At 58.0% G+C, this 16,443-nt stretch overlaps 2 protein-coding genes across 2 annotated transcripts; one reads left to right on the top strand and one right to left on the bottom strand.

Annotated features, from left to right (window-relative positions):
• The first annotated feature begins 2,755 nt into the window (after positions 1–2,755).
• Positions 2,756–7,507, top strand: LOC125701366 (ammonium transporter Rh type B-like). The gene has a single exon (XM_048963360.1). It carries the CDS (start codon positions 6,160–6,162, stop codon positions 7,495–7,497), a length of 1,338 nt encoding a protein of 445 aa, XP_048819317.1. The 5' UTR covers positions 2,756–6,159; the 3' UTR covers positions 7,498–7,507.
• A 3,767-nt stretch (positions 7,508–11,274) lies between these two features.
• C16H20orf204 (chromosome 16 C20orf204 homolog) lies at positions 11,275–15,453 on the bottom strand. The gene is made up of 5 exons (XM_048963372.1): positions 15,384–15,453; positions 13,022–13,156; positions 12,775–12,837; positions 12,545–12,697; positions 11,275–11,890 (listed from the first exon to the last, which is right to left on the bottom strand). Exons 1-5 carry the CDS (start codon positions 15,384–15,386, stop codon positions 11,759–11,761), a joined length of 486 nt encoding a protein of 161 aa, XP_048819329.1. The 5' UTR covers positions 15,387–15,453; the 3' UTR covers positions 11,275–11,758.
• Positions 15,454–16,443: the final 990 nt, after the last annotated feature.

Below are 16,443 nucleotides of genomic sequence, written 5' to 3'. Positions count from 1 at the left end.
GACACACAGCTGTGTGCTGGCTCTGCACAAGCTGCTGTGCTCTGCGGAGCAGCTGGCCTCGGAGCAGGGCTCACGCTGCCCAGCCTTCCCCCCAGCCAAACGTGGGACGGATTAAGGCGTAATGAAGTGAAATCTGCCTTCTTTTATTATGCTAAATAAACACCACTATATAGACATATGTACTGGTGTTTAATTTGGGGAGAGGAGCGCACCGACGCTGATTGCATCCGTTTTCACACATTAGCGTCTGGGCAGCCAGGCTTTGCAGTGACGGAGCAAAGAGACATGGAGAAAAGGGATGTGGCTGAGCTCCATACAGGGGGCAAACATTGGACGTGACCCCCAAATCCACCGCCATCTCTTCCCATGATACTTTTTTTTCCCATGCATTATCAGTGCCCCAATAGGAATCCACTGCAGTATTTTACAGAGCAAAAGGGGTTTCCCTCCAAGAGCAGCTTCCCCAGCTGCTCCCTCTGAGTGCAAAGACCCAGCACCACCAAGCTCAGCTCCATATCCTATGCCAGCCCTACCCATAGCTTTGCTGGGGCTGGAAGGGTTGCATGGCACGGTTGCTCTCCGAGTATCTCCAGCACTGCAGCGTGCCCCATCCCCACTGCAGAACCCCCGCAGTGCAGCTCACAGGAACCCCACGCAGAGCAGCATTGCCCGCGGAGCAGCTGGCACAGGGCACGCATTGCTCAATGCCCCTCTCACAGCCTCGCCCCAGCAGCAACGAAACGCAGCAGTGAAGGGCGGTGCCAGCACGGGCATTGCGTAGCACTGCACAGCACGGCACAGTGTTGCATGGTATGGATTTGCATGGCACAGCACTGCATGGCAGAGCGTGGCACTGCACGACATTGCACGGCACAGAGTGGCATGGTGTTGCACAGCATTACACAGTAAGGCACTGGACAGAACAGCATTGCGCAGCATGGCACTGCATGGCACTGCATGGCATTGCACAGCACTGCATGGCATTGCATGGCATTGCATGGCATTGCATGGCACTGCATGGCATTGCATGGCATTGCACAGCTCTGCATGGCATTGCATGGCATTACACGGCATTGCACAGCACTGCATGGCATTGCATGGCGTTGCACGGCATTGCATGGCATTGCACAGCACTGCATGGCACTGCATGGCATTGCATGGCATTGCACAGCACTGCATGGCATTGCATGGCATTGCACAGCACTGCATGGCACTGCACAGCACTGCATGGCACTGCACGGCGTGTCATGATACTGCCCTCCCGTGAGCTCTGTGCTTGCAGAAATGCCACCCAACACCTTGGGAACAAGTCGAGCACTTATTCCCAAATCCATTCTTTACATTGGTTTGTTCCCAAACGTAGCCCCCAAATCACTGCATTCCCCATCCCAGCACCACATTGGCCCCATCCTGCCGAGCTCAGCAGGTGCAGCCCTGTGAGCACAGCACCCACCGCCCCACACGGCCCCCACCCCACTGCCCACCCCCAGGCCCCCTCAGCCCACCTGGGAGCGGGGCGGGCAGGCGCACACGTGCTGCTCGGCGCAGTTGGTTATGGTTACGTTTGGCATCAGTCGCTTCCATTGGGCTCAATAGGGGAGGGAGAGAGAAAAAGGAAAACTCAGCTCAAGGCGATTTAATAAGTTCAGCGTTACGAGCTGGGGAAAAGCTGTGGAACACACAAGTGGTAACGCAGGATTAATCTTTCCTTTAGTCTTGGGAATTATGTTTTCATTAATCCTAATTTTTCCAGATGTTTCACTCCTTATACCAGGCTCTTCAAAGCCTCTGTGGCTGCAAATTCTAATGAAGCCATGAGAACATTTTAAAGAGAAAGATTCAAAGCTTAAATTGCTTCCTTTTTTTTTTTTCTTCTCTCTCTCTCTTTTTTTTTTTTTTCTTTTACTTCTTTTTTTTTCTTCTTTCGTTCCCCCCTCGTTGGGCTGTTGGGGAGCGCATGTGTGTGCGGTCCCGGCGCCTCCACATGTTGTGTTACACAATGTGCTAACAAGATGGAGCGGGCCGTGGCCGCGTGATGCGCGGTGACGTCTGTTCCTCTTTGTCCCTGGGCAGAGCGAGGGGCTCAGGGGGGGGCTGGCCACCTGCCCAGCTCCGTGGGGCAGAAGCAGCCGGTCTCTGGTGGAGGTTGCGGCATCGCCACGACAGCGTGGGGAGAAGAAAAAGGGATGGGTTAGAAAATAGCCAGGCGTTTGGGTAGGACCTACACTGTGTGTTTGGGTAGGACCTATTCTATGTGTTTGGGTAGGACCTACACTGTGTGTTTGGGTAGGACCTACACTATGTGTTTGGGTAGGACCTATACTTGGTTTTTGGGTAGGACCTATTCCGTGTGTTTGGGTAGGACCTATTCTATGTGTTTGGGTAAGGACCTACACCGTGTGTTTGGGTAGGACCTGCACTGTGTGTTTGGGTAGGACCTACACTGTGTGTTTGGGAAGGACCTACGCTGTGTGTTTGGGTAGGACCTACACTTGGTGTTTGGGTAGGACCTATTCCGTGTGTTTGGGTAGGACCTATTCTATGTGTTTGGGTAGGACCTATACTTGGTGTTTGGGTAGGACCTATACTTGGTGTTTGGGTAGGACCTACACTGTGTGTTTGGGTAGGACCTATACTTGGTGTTTGGGTAGGACCTATACTTGGTGTTTGGGTAGGACCTACACTGTGTGTTTGGGTAGGACCTATACTTGGTGTTTGGGTAGAACCTATTCTATGTGTTTGGGTAGGACCTATACTTGGTGTTTGGGTAGGACCTACACTGTGTGTTTGGGTAGGACCTATTCTATGTGTTTTGGTAGGACCTACACCAGGTGTTTGGGTAGAACTTACAATGAGCATTTGTGTAGGACATACATCACGTGTTTGGGTAGGATATACATTGTGTGTTTCTGTAGGACCTACAGTACATGGCCATGTAGGACATACACAATGTGTTTGGACAGGATCTACAATAAGCATTTGGGTAGGACCTACACTGAGTGTTTAGGTAGGGCATACACTATATGCTTGGGTAGGACCTACATGGGGTGTTTAGGTAGGATCTATGAGGAGCATTCAGGTAGGCCCTGGAGTGGGTGTTTGGGTAGGACTTACAATGAGCATTTGTGCATACACACCATGATGTGTATACAGGATACACACCATGTGTTTGGGTCAGACTAACAATAGCCAGTGTTTGTGTAGGACCTACAGAGCTGGAAGAGGCGGTAGGAGAACCTTCACAGGCAGAAGCACAACAGCTCTTTAGGAAATGCAACTTCTTTTGTGCCCATGGGGTGACACCAAGACTAGGAAGGAAAACAGGGCAGCAGCTGATGGGCACTGCATGGTGCCTTGGCTGAGCATCCCCTGGTGGCCCCCTTCCTCCTCGATACCAGCCTGATGTCAGCACGATACCACCCCAATGCCACTGCAGCCCCACACTCCCCCGGCCATCCCACACACAGGACCTATCCCCACACCGTGTTCCCAAGCCCTGCAGTGACGCAGACGATCTGAAAACCCTCCCGGTCCGCAGCGCCCTGGATGCAGATCCATGTACTTATATGGCCTGCAAGATGCGGTGGGACTATGACCAGCGTCTGGAAATCCAGATATGACTAGATCCCTTCATTAGTAATTTCTTGTACATGACTTTCTAGACCATAGGGATTTGTTAAATTTGCAGGAGTGTTTTCTCACAGTGCCACGGACTGGCTGCTGCCAGCATACATTGGCTCGGATCTGTCAGATCCTGTTGCCTTATATGACCCGCCGTTAATTCCGCTTTTCTTTGTATCCAGCCCTCAGCGGGGAACTCCTCGAGCAGTCTCAGCGTGGATCATGCTAAAATGGTTCCCCGGCCCTCCTGCCATAAAACAACTGCCCACACAGTGAAAGGGGGGATGCGGGGGGTGGATGCAGCTCTCCCTCCCCACCGCCCCGCTCCTCTCCAGATGCTTCCTCCATCCCTGAGCTCCGGTGCCGAAGCGAAACTCATCCTATAAAACCCATCCCATGAAACTCAGCCCTACAAAAGTCGTCCTGCAAAATGGTCCTGGAAGGACCGAACTTTCTCCCATTGCCCCCACACTGTGGATACAGCAGTGTTCCACGGGCGTACCCCACTCTGTGGGTTAATCATTGGCTGCTCTGCAGGTCCAGGGGTGCCAATGGGGCCAGGAGGACTTTCCCCTCCCTGGTGACCTCTTGAAACTTTGCCCTCTCTTTATGGGGGCCATAAAGGTTATTTTTTAATAGCACCCCAGCAGGGTCCCCTGTGCTCTGCAGCAGGATCCTTGGCCTGGGGACAGCAGGCATTGCTGCTCTTTGCCCTCGTGAGGTTTTGGAAGGTTGGGGTGGGTTGGGATAAGGCATCAGGGTGCCGAGCACCACCATACTGGCTGCCCTCAGCTTTGCACCTCTGTGAGCCCTTATGCACATCCTAAAGCCTATAGCATTGCCTGGGCAAGATTTCCAGCTGGAAAGAGAATACCCACCTAAGGAGCATAGGGCATCCCGCTGAGCCTGCAGTTCCGTATCTGCCACTGACAGAGATAAGGAGCCATCACCTCCCATACAGCCCCCAGCTCTCTGCTTGTTAAATACCTGCTCAAAGCTCCCCTTTCCTTACAGGCAGCTTTTCCTATCAGCGTTTTCTCCGGCCCTTAAACGTGCTCTGAACCAAAGCACTTCTGTCTGTTGCAACGATTCGCCATGTTATTGGAAACCCCAAATTGAAACCCATCGAGTGGGTGACATGGCAATGGGCTACGGGTGAGGGGTCAGCTGTGCTGAAAACACTTCTCTTTCCTTTTTTTTCTATTGGTGAGAAGGACAGGGCATCCCTTCTGCCCCATAGCACAGGGTAAGGGAGGAGATGGGAGCAGGAGGAGCCCCACGGCCACCCCACTTGCTATGGGGAACCCCATTGCACATCCCAGCCCACATCAACCCCCAGCACTCAGGGATATCAGGTCAACCCCCGTGCATCCTTGTGGTCCCAAAATGGCAATCTCCTGCCCTGGTCACGTGGAAAGGACAACCCTGAGCCTCTGCTGCCAAGGATGGAGCATCCCCTGCTCCAAGCCCACCAACCCTCAAGGCCCTCTGCCCTTTATTTTGCAGTCCGAGGTGGCTCAGCACAACGTGACCCCATCGCCGTGCCCGAAGGCGCTCCCTCCAACGCACCTCCTATCGACGTTGCCCCGATTTCCAGCATCGCTGTGTTGAAAAATGGCAGGGAAGGGTTTGGCAACGCGGCCGCGCGCGGATTATTCAACAATTGTTTCCCATTTTGCGCCCTCGCCTGCCTCATCCTCCAGTAACAATGACGAAGAGCGGCGCGGAGCCAGCGCCCGCGGCAGGGGTGTTGAGATCAGGGACAGCACAAAAATATCTTCTCTCTGGAACAAATATTTACCAACCCTTCTGCCTTTTGTTCTTGTGGTTCTCATATTTTTTTTCCAGACATTCACTGGCAAAATGTCACATTAAACAGCAACCCAGAAACTTCGGGGTAGCAGCTTGGCTGCTCTGGGTTTTGTTTTTCTCGCGCGCTAATTGTTAATGAATTTCCAGCCATTCAAGCCAACACAAACCTGTGAGAAAAAGATCTTTGCGGCCTGAATTCGGGGCTTCACAGGGCATCGTGAAGGTTGGGCAACGCGTGCATGGTACCAAAGCCATGGTGAGCCCAGAGCTGTCCCCATCCGGGCAGAGCCGGCAGCGCTCAGCCACGTCCTGCTGCGCACACGCACAGGGAACCCTCCCAGCATTGGTACTGCTGACGGGTTCTGGCTCTGGGGTTGCAGATGGGGGAAAGTGGGTCTATGTCACTGCGTTCCCCTCGGTCCCAGCACCACCGCCGGCCCCATGGGCTGCTCTGCTGCCCCACGGCAGCTGCCCTTTGATCTCTTCAAGACCCAAAAAGCCTCGCATCCAATTTTTATGGTTTCCAAACAGGAGCGCAGGGGTCATTTATTGCACTGAAAGAAGTGGAAGGGGGGTGGTAAGGAGAAAAGCCTCCTGGTCCATCAGCTCCTATTTCCTGTTAAAAATTAACTGCTGCCATAAAATCCCCAACACACGGTGGAGCACAGCTCAGCACCAGCCCCTGCGTTGCTGTGCCACTGCCACCATCCTGTCTCCTGCTTGGGGATGGCATTGCCACCACCCACCAGCACCCGCTGCCTCCTGCCCCTCTCACTGGGCCTGTTCCAGGCTGCCCTGCTGTTCTTCTTCGCCCTCTTCTTCACCTATGACGAGCACTCAGCTGCAGCCACAAACTCAGAGGACGCCGAGCATGCACCCAAGCAGCTCCACAGCACCTTTCCCTTCTTCCAGGACATCCAGGTGATGCTGGTGGTGGGGCTGGGGCTGTTGCTGGCTTTCCTGCCCCGCTACGGGCTCAGCGCATTGACCCACAACTTTCTCCTGCTCAATGTCTCAGCACAGTGGGCTCTGGTGCTGCAGGGTCTGCTGCACCGCCTGCACCACAGCAAAGCACTTCTGGGGCTCCACAGCATGCTCAGTGCTGAGTTTGCTGCCGTCACTGTGCTCATCTCAGTGGGAGCCGTGCTGGGCAGGACGAGTCCCTGCCAGCTGCTGGCCATGGCCATCTGCGAGGTGCCCATCTACCTGGCCAGTGAGTGGCTCATCATCACCCGGCTGGGTGTCCTTGATGTGGGTGGCACCATCACCATCCACATCTTCGCCTGTTACTTTGGCCTCGGCGTGTCCAAAGTGCTGTTTGGGAATGCAAAGCCAACGGTGCATCCTAAAGAGACCCCAACGCCGCGCTCCGACCTCCTGGCCCTGCTGGGAGCGCTCATCCTCTGGGTGTTCTGGCCCAGCTTCGTGGCTGTGCTGTGCCAACCAGAGGATGCCCAGCACCGTGCCATCCTGCACACCCTGCTGGCATTGAGTGCCAGTGCCATCACCACTGTGCTGATCTCCATCCTGCTGGAGAATGACGGCAAGCTGAACGCGGGTCACCTGCAGAATGGCAGCCTGGCGGGCGGTGTGGCCATCGGTGCAGTGGCCGACATGCACATCACTCCAGCAGCAGCCTTGGCACTGGGCAGTCTCTCCTCACTGCTGTGCATCCTGGGCTTCCAGTTCCTCACCCCGCTCCTGGCAAAGAAGCTGGCGCTTCAGGACCGCTGTGGGATCCACAACCTGCATGGCTTGCCCGGCATCCTTGGCGCAGTGGCCAGTGTTGTGGCTGCTTTGGTGGCCCCTGGGGATGGCAGCGAGGCAGCAAGGCACAGGCAGGCACAGTGGCAAGCAGCTGGGCTGATGGTGGCTCTCGGTGGCTCGCTGCTCGCCGGGATGCTGGTGGGTGCTGCACTGCGCCTGCCCTGCCTGGCCCCACCGCCTGAACCACTGTGCTTTGAGGATGCACTGTACTTTAAGCTCCAGGAGCGGGCAGAGACCCCCCCAGCTCTGGGCAGCAGCACTGAGGTGGACCGCCTGGCCATGAAGGAGTGCGTGTAGACACCAAATGTGGGACATTCAATGGCATTTCCAGCAGGGGCTCATGAGAATGCACAGCTCTGGCTGCTGAGAATCGCAGCACCCTTCTGCCCACACCCACTTCAAGGCTGAAAACCTCTGCCCCCATGCAGCAACAGGAGTTGAGCACACACCCCTACGGATCCACAGTCCCACAGATCAGGCTTTATGTCTCTGGATGTCTCTTCCCTACCTGCCAACACAGGATGGCCAATATCCCTGTGCTTCCCTGGGCTTCTCCACCGCATCTCTGTTGGAGAGCTGCAGGGCTGGAAGCAGCGTGGTGGATGAGATAGCCACAAGCGAGATTTTTAGAGAGATTTCATAAGTTACAGTGTCTTGGATAATCCAATCTCAACCAGGACTCTCTGGATAAATTGCACAGGGAGCTGCCTCCCTTTTTGGCCAGTAATGCCCAGACTGGTGCTCAGACAGAGCCAGGTTGCAGGAAGGACCCCTCAACCCATGGAACTCTCTCCACACCCCAACAGCAGGGTTGGGAGAACAGAAGGCAGCAGGGGGGCCTCTGCAGGAAGAGCGGTGGCCCCATCACACGCAGCCCAGCCCCACGGCCACCCCACTGAGGACAAAGGCTGCAGTCCCTTGACAGCAGGCGGCACAGGGCCTCATCCTGCCTGGGAAGGGTTGTGATTCACAGTCCTCTCTCCATCTCCGTGAGTCACGCACTCCTGCTCCATCACTGCCACAGAGCCTACGTTGAAGGCTCCCAAAGAGGGTAAAGGCAGTGAAAAGCCTCCCCCAGTGCCTGCTGCAGGGATGGGAGCTCTGGGCACACAGGGACCCCACTGTGAGCCCCGCAGCTTGGGGCTGCATCCCCACTGCCTCGCGTGGCCCCAGGCAGAGCCAACACCAAGAGCGAAGCTGGGGAATTCGCCCTCCAATAATCACAACCAGGCTCGGCAGCCCGGGCGGGTTTGGTTAATTGTTAGAATAAAATATTGTTCAGTTCTGACAAAGGAATCCTGCCCTGCAGCCCGGCGCGGCAGAACAATGGGCCCCGGCGGAGGGTGCCATGGGCTGAGCAGTGGGGACGGGGCCTGAGCACAGCCACCGTGCCCCAACAGCACCAGTGCAGCCTCGTGGAGGTGTGCGTGGTGTGGACACAGAGCAGAGCCTGCTCCCTTCTTGCCATCCAGCCCGCATCACACAGCAAGGGCTGCTGAAGCCTGCGCTGTGATGCCATCAGGGTCTGGAATTGCTGCTGCTCCGACTGAGCCCAGCATCCCACTCTGCTGGCATCCCGCTGCATGGCTGCAGCTCCAGCAGGGACATGGAGGAGGGTGCATGGGGCTGGCGGCTCCAGAGAGTGCTGCTACTGCCTTGGGAAACTGCCATATCACACGCACACACACGAACAGACATCACACACGTGCGTGCACACGTTCACACCCATGTGCACACACACGTATCCACACGCAGCCCTGAAGCTACAGCCCCTTTGCTCATCGCATACAGCAGGACGGTGGTGCACAGCACAGGCCCCTCTCTGCTCCCTTTTGGAGTTCTCATGTTTTACCCACTCAGCCTCCTTGCAAACACTCCCCTCAGCTCTGAGCTGTTTCCCAGCACCCCTGGGCCCATCCCAGCAGGGCTGCACCTCCTGCAGAGAACCCAGCACCGCAGGCACTGCTCCACCAGCACAGCCAGGCTGCATCCAGCACCCACGGGGCCACGCAGCGTGCTGGGAAGAGGGCAATGCGGGCACCCAGAGCCGTGCCCACAGCTTGGTGGCACGTCCCAGCACGGGCCCAATCTGGTCGGCAGATGCCTTCCAAAGCAGCAACAGCCTGGGAAGCTATGGGGGGGGCTGCCCTTCCCCACTGCGGGACCCTGGGGTTTGCGTTCACAGTTCCCAGCACGGTGCTCCTTTGGGGGCTGACACCCCCAGCTCAGTGCCCACCCACAGTGTCCATACGGGATCATGGGAGCTGCTGCCCCGTAGCCAGGGGTGCCAGCACCCACCTGGGTCGTGGCATGGCTCTGCACGGCCCCACTCCCTGCTGTCCCCATCCCCTGGGATCCGCTGTCCCGCAGCCGGAGCCGGGCAGAGCCGCTGCTGGGCGTGCCGCCCCGAGCCCAGCTCTCCTCCACCACCGCCTCTCTCCAAAGGATGAAGCAGTAAAATATTAACCAGAGCCCCTAGCGTTTATCACACCGTAAATCTGGGCTTTCAACAGCTTTACGATGCTGCAGGGAGATGGGAAGAGAACAAAACGCTCTTCTTCTTTGTCAGACACAGGCTGCGTGTGCCAGTGCCCCCAGCGCTCACTCCGTGCCCATATGGGGCTGACAGCCCCATCTCCGGCCCCATAGCCCCCGCCCCACGAGCACCGCAGCTGAGCAACAGGGCAGGACATACGGTCCTTGATTGCTGGGGATCGGGGCCGCTGCGTTCCCAGGATGGGGATGGCACTGCTCCATCCCAGCAGCACTCTGTTGGAACGTAGCATTGCAAAAGGGTGAAACGTGCCCCCGCTATCAGCTCCGCATTGATGTACCAGCTGGGTGCGCTGCCAGCTCCCAGGGCTGCAGCACGCTGAGCCTGGCACAGAGCAGCCGTCCCCACAGCCCCACACGCTGACCCCGCTCCCTGGGGCGCTGATTGCAAAACAAGAGGCGAAGGGAGGAAGCGGTGATTGCGCTGTTTGCAAAGCGCTGGGACGCAGCTGGGAAGCCGATCACCACCAGGGCATGCACACACCTGCGGGACAGCGTGGCACGTGGCTGCGCACATACAGCCGGCTCCTTGCACGCATCCCAACGCGGCACAGCCCAGCGCAACTCATCCCCGTGCGGCATCTCCTCCTGCACGATGCATGTCACGTTCTTACCCTTCACACGGCCGCCCTTGAGCGAGGCGGAGGCTGGCGCGGTGCCGACAGGATGCCAAGAGCCTGGCACCGCGCAGGGGCCGGGGGGAGGGCAGGGAGGGCTGCAGGGAGGCAGCGGCTGCTGGAGCCACATCAGAGCAGCCCCCCCCAGAGCAGCCGGGAGCGTGCGGTGCTGCCCTCGAAGGAAATGCGCTCACTCCCATGTGCTGCACACTTGGGCTCGCCTCGCTGCTATTTTTATGTGACTTTTCAGGCCCGTTTCCTTTTTCCGGCTGTTTTGCTGTGATTCCACCGGCGCTTCGACCTCGTTTTTCCCCTCCCTCTCTTCAGCCTTTTCCTTCACTCTTTCCTGCCTTTCCATGCACTCATTCCTGCCGCCGCACCGGGCTCCCCGTGCCCCCGAAGGCAGAGACTGCTGCAAAACCACCGGCGCTGCAAACGCTTTCTGCAGGCGGTGCCGCTCCAGTGTCACTTCCCTCCATCACCCCGAGGAAAACGAAGCAGCACCGCACGCACCCACCCCACCCCGCTTCCTCCTCCAGCAGCAGGGGTCGTGCACCCCGAAGGGCGATCCCGAAGGTTGGACCCCCCATCTTGCATCCACCCTCCTCCCCCCCAACACACGCACGAAGCGGTGGCGGCTCACAGCCCGCTGCTGCCACCTCGCGTCCCGCACCGCCGTCCTCGCAGGCAGAGCGCCGGGGAGGCAGAGAAGGGTTGGGGAAGCTGAATCAGCGAGCACAGCTCCGCCACAGTGAGGCCGAGGAGCCCCCACCCTACACAAAGCTCGGGGCTGCAGAGCCAGGAGAGGGTTTATTTCTGGTCTCGCACACCCCAACCAAGGAAGGGGGCACAGCCTTTAGGGCTGCACTTACCTCTAAGGGTCCCTCCCAGTCGTGCTCATACTGACCCTCCATTCCCCAGCTGTTTATCCCACTGCCCTCCCCCAGGTCCCCCTCACACAGCCGGGGGCCCAGGGCAGCTCTCCCAGTCCCGGAGCCACACTCACTAGGGATGCACATCCTTCTACCCACGGATACACAGCACTCCGGTGCCAGCAGAACTCAGCCCAGTGGGTCACATTGTCCTCTTTCTGCTCAGGAAAGCAGCTGGTGTCCCCACAGGGCAGCAGGGGAAGGGGATGCAGGGCGAGGAGCAGCATAGAAATCACTGCATCTCAGTTATCTGCACTTCACCCCTTCTTCTTCCCCAGGTTTCGGGTTGTGCCCCACATGTGGTCCCTGGGTACCATTTGGGCCAGGAGGATGAACTCAACCTGGGCACCTGCTTGTATCTGCTGAGCCAGCTGTGGGATTCGATTCACCTCAGGGTTCGATGCAGGATGCCAGCAGCCATGAACCCAGATGCAGGATGAGGTGTTGGGGTGTCCCCTATGAGTCCCGAGGGGCCGCGTGCAGCACGTTGAGCTTCTCCCAGCACGTGGCCAGCCTCTGTGCCTTCCTTGAGATCTCCTTCAGCTGCTGCCTCCTGCGGTGCGGCTGCAGTGGGGGGCGTGGGGGGCTCTGCTGGGGGTGAGAGAATCAGGCATGGGGACAGCAGCCACCAACATGTCACCCGATGCCAGGGGAGGATGCTGGCCCCACACACACAGGGGCTGTGGGTGCCTGAAGCACACACAGACACAGCAAGGATGAGGCCTACGGAGAGCTAAGGGGCACAGCAGAGCAAACCATCCCTGCAGCACCCTCCCAATGGCACGTCCTCATGCAGGGCAACAGGTGGCTTCCCTGCACCATGCTGACGTGCACCCAGCATTAACCCAAGCTGATTGCAGCAGGGATGTGACCCCAGCGCTTCGCCAGGCAGAGCTGGGAGCACCCTGGGGCTTCCCCGCTGGTTAACGAGTTCTTTGTGGTAGGGGATTCTCCCCTGCTGGGGTTTCCCCAGCAGATCCCTGGGGATGCCCAGATTGATGTCTTGGATCCAAATCACAGGTTTTGCCCACAAGCACAGAACCGGAGCACCCACCCACCCACCAAGATCATTTGCTGGGTGCAGCCTTCAGCCCAGGGCTGGGCAGGTGGAAGCCCTCAGGGTTGTGCCCCCAGCATAAACCCAGAGCAGCTCTTCACCCTTAGGGATGCTGCAGAGATTCCTCGAACACGAGGTGGCAAACGGGGAGCTGTGGGGTGATGGGGAAGGGGTGATGCTCTCACCTTGCCAATACGCCGGCAGTTCTCCCTGAGCACAAACTCAGTGTCCCGGACCACCTTCCATACTGCTGCCTCCTCAGGGCCCCGCAGAGCACCGCCTGCCACGTCCCGCAGCGACATGCTGATGTTGTAGATGGACTGCAGGATCCTCTGGTCCTGGGAGGGAGAAGGGAGAGCAGGCAGGAATGGGGCTCGATGGCTCAGCCCATGATGTGCCCCAGCTTGAAGCTCACCTTGTCAGAGCGGCACACCGGCCCGGCCCGAATGCTCCTCTCTGCTGACCCGCTCAGGTTTTTCTGCAGCAATAAAGCAAGGAGTGCATCAGGCACCACGAAGCACTGCTGCCTTCCACGTGGGGCAGGAGTCCTGCATTGAAGCACAACACTCTCCCCACCTACCTGCAGCGTGCACAACCCCGAGTTACACTTAAGGTCCCTTCCAACCCAAACGGTTCTATGATCCCCCCCTCTCCCCGCTCACCAGGTTCTGGATCTCATGGAAGATGACAGCTCTGTACTGCCGCAGGATCCTGGCGATGCTGCACCTCCAGCCCCTGCCCAGCACGGTGGCCAGCAGCAGCAGCAGCACAGCACAGGAGAGGGCCCTGGGGAGAAGCTGTGCAGGGAAGGACTCAGCGTCAGCCGCGGGAAAGCTCGGGGACACCAAGCAGACTTATTCCCTCTTTCACAGACACAGCATGCAGGAAGGAGAGCAACAACATGCTCCCTGCAAAGCCATTGCCTCCTGCAGCAATCGCTCTGCTCTCAGCCCTCTTCTTGACCCCACTGCAGTGCACACAGCACAGAGATGTGGGAGCTCTGTGCATCCATAGGGCCTGCCTGCACGCTCTCCACCCCAGCACAGTCCACCCCCCCCCCTCCCAGCACCCCAAAGCCAACGGGAACTGAAAGGGACCTTAAGGCAGAGTGGGGCTGCAGCTTCCTCACCGACAAACCTCCGCAGCTCAAAGCAAACAGTTCCAGGCTGCTCAGAAAGATGCTCCCCACCATTTCACAAAGCCCAGAGCAGCCTCATCGCTCAACAGCCTTCCCAGCAGAGCGGGGAAACCCAGCTGCTGACAACTGAGCTCACTGGGAACCGTGCACCCGGACACTCTGCGGGATGAGCTCAGGTTCTTTGAAGGAAAGTTGAAGGAAAGCCAGCACAGCCTCAGATGACCGGGACCAGGGATATTTGAGCAGCAGGGTGAGGATGGGAAGCGCCGTGCACTCTCAGCATCTGCCATGAAAGAATGTTGGCGGCCCTGCTCCCCTGTGCAGCAACAGCAGCACTGCTATGGGGTGGCACAGTGCTCAGGGCCCATGCTGGCAGCGGGCATTGCTGCCTGCTCCTGTCTGCAGTGAAAACCCCCACAGGCCCCAGCTTTTCCCCAGTCAGGTCTGGGCAGGCAGAGAGCAGCTCGGCACCCTTCAAAACACAGCCCCTGCACTGCAGCCAAAGCGCACACAGTAGGGAGGTTTTCCATCTGCAGCTCAGGGCTTGGGCTTCCCCTCTGCTTTCTGGATCTCTGCACCAGGTGATACTCAATGAAAAAGCTCTCCAGGTTTCCACTCCTGAAACCTTCATCTGCTTCATTCTCCCCCCTGGACATAGTGCTGCTCCTGACTCCAAAGGCCAAAAGAGCCCATCCTACCTCAATGCTCTTAAAGCTCAGCAGGAGCAAGGGGAGCACAGTGTGATACAACATGCAAACCCAGCATGGTGCAAGGCTGAAACCCACAGACAGCAATGCACGGAACCCAGGGTGTAACTCTCCAAAGGAGAACGCTGCTTCCATGAGGTCGGCCTGTCCAAAGTCCAAAGCTACTCTCAGGAAGCATCTGCAGCCAGGAAGACAAGGCCACGTAATTTTGCTCAAACCATTAAGCCAGCAATGACTTCCCTGAAGTGCCTTATTAAACAACTGGGACCAAATTCCAGGAGAAAGCACAGCATTTACAGCATTTACAGTATTTCCAGGCAGCCCAGCCTGGCACAGGGGGGTTCCAAGAGCTCATCAAGCATCAGGACAGGAACTGAGAGACCTCTATGGGTGATTCCCACTGCCCACACAGCACAAAGCACGCTGCTTCCCTCCCTTCTGCATGGGAAAACACATCTGACTGCTGCTCTGTGCTTATCCCTCCTCCCCTTGGTGTCAGGAGGGCCAGCACTGCCCGCACATCGGGCTGCTCTCAGCCTTGCTCCCTTCCGGCAGGAGGAAAACGCAGGGAGTATGGCTGCAGGACAGAGCTAATCTCTTCCCCAGCTCTAATCCTCCAACAAATACACAGAGATAAGGGAAATCACCATCAGTGATACAGCAGCTCCGGGCAGCACTCGTGCTACCATCGGCTGCACAAAGGCACAGCACTCCCTTCCAGCCCCTAGGGTCCCTGTCCCATCCTCTCCAAAGGGGCCCCTCGCAAGGACCAGCCCCACGTCCAGCCCCACCAGGTCCAAGCCGCAGCCCAGCCCCGGCCGGACCGGCCCTCCCCGCCAGCTCCACGCCCTCCCGGCCAGTCCAGCCCCGAGCTCCATCCGGAGCAGACCCTTACAGCAGGACCTTACAGCCCCATCCTGAGCAGACCCTTACAGCAGGACCTCGCAGCGCCATCCCAACCAGTCCAAGCCCCCTCCCTAACCCAGCACAACCCCATCCGTAAGCCCCCTCCAATCGCACCGATCCCTATACCCAGCTGCTCCAAGCCCTATCCCAACCGTACCCCAACAATCCCCAAACCTCATCCCAATGGCTTTGAATCCCATCCCATCCCCTTCTGCCCCAAATCCCAGCCGCAGCGAGGCTCCAACCCATTGCCCCTCGAAGAGCCGCACTCACCATGGAGCCCCGCAGGCGATGGGGGCCCCCAGGTTGGCCCCACGTCGCGTCCCGCTCCGCCAGGGCTGGCGGTTTGAACTTGGCTCCACGCACGGGGCTGCGGTGGGAGGGGACGGGCCCGGCCCCGTGCAGCGGGGGGAGCGTCGCGGCCACAGCACCGCCGGCCCAGCCCCGGGCTCCCCGCTGCACCCAACCCACAGCACGCAGACCCCAGCGTGGCACAACGGTGGGAAGCCAGGGAAGGAAAGGAGACGGCCCCGAGCTGAAGGCAGAGCCGCGGGCTGCTCGCACCAAGAGATCACGGCTGTGAGGTCAGGGTACGGGAGGCTGCTCTGCCCCGAAAGGTGAGTGGGGAAGGGTGATGTGGTTTCACCGCATGGATGCTGGATGCCTTCTGGGTGCTGTGACAACACCAAAGCCTGGGGACGCACAGCGCCATGAGTGCCGGTTGCTTTAATCATTCCAAGTCACAACCAGAAACCCTACGAGGCTTGGTTAGCACTTCTAGCTGCAAAGGGCAGAGTGCCTCCTGAGAGCTGATGGCTGCAACACCCACAGGCACCATGATGCTGTTACAGTGAGCAAAACGCCTTGCTGCTTCCCCACTCTTGCACTCTGAGCAGGGGACGTCAATGCCAGCACGTGAATCCAGGCCCAGAAAACTCTGCCCTGACTCCAGGTTTCAATTGCTTTCATGCAGGAGGCGATGAAAGTCACCGCCACACAACGCTGCACTGGGGTGAGATAAAGCAAAGAGCTGAACAGTCCGACTTCTCAGCTTGGCACGTGGGAGCAGGAGCCATCCGACCAGGAAAACGTTCCACCGTGCACAGTGGGAATACACAAGAACATACCATTGCAGACAGGACCCATATAACTTGTTTATTGAGCTCTATATATAGTTAAATTTCATAGGTGCCACGATCTGCTTAAAAAGACAAAGACATCTAGGCACGTTAAAGGGCTCTGAGATGGAGGATCCCATTTATCTGTGAAACAAAAGTGAACGTAAAGGCCCTGGGCACCTGAGATGCAGTGGGCAGGATGGGCGAGGGGAGCG

Source organism: Lagopus muta, chromosome 16 (genome assembly GCF_023343835.1).
Source record: "Lagopus muta isolate bLagMut1 chromosome 16, bLagMut1 primary, whole genome shotgun sequence".
Lineage (NCBI taxonomy): Eukaryota > Metazoa > Chordata > Aves > Galliformes > Phasianidae > Lagopus > Lagopus muta.
Note: the sequence above shows the minus strand (reverse complement) of the source record. Positions and strands in the feature narration are given on the sequence as shown.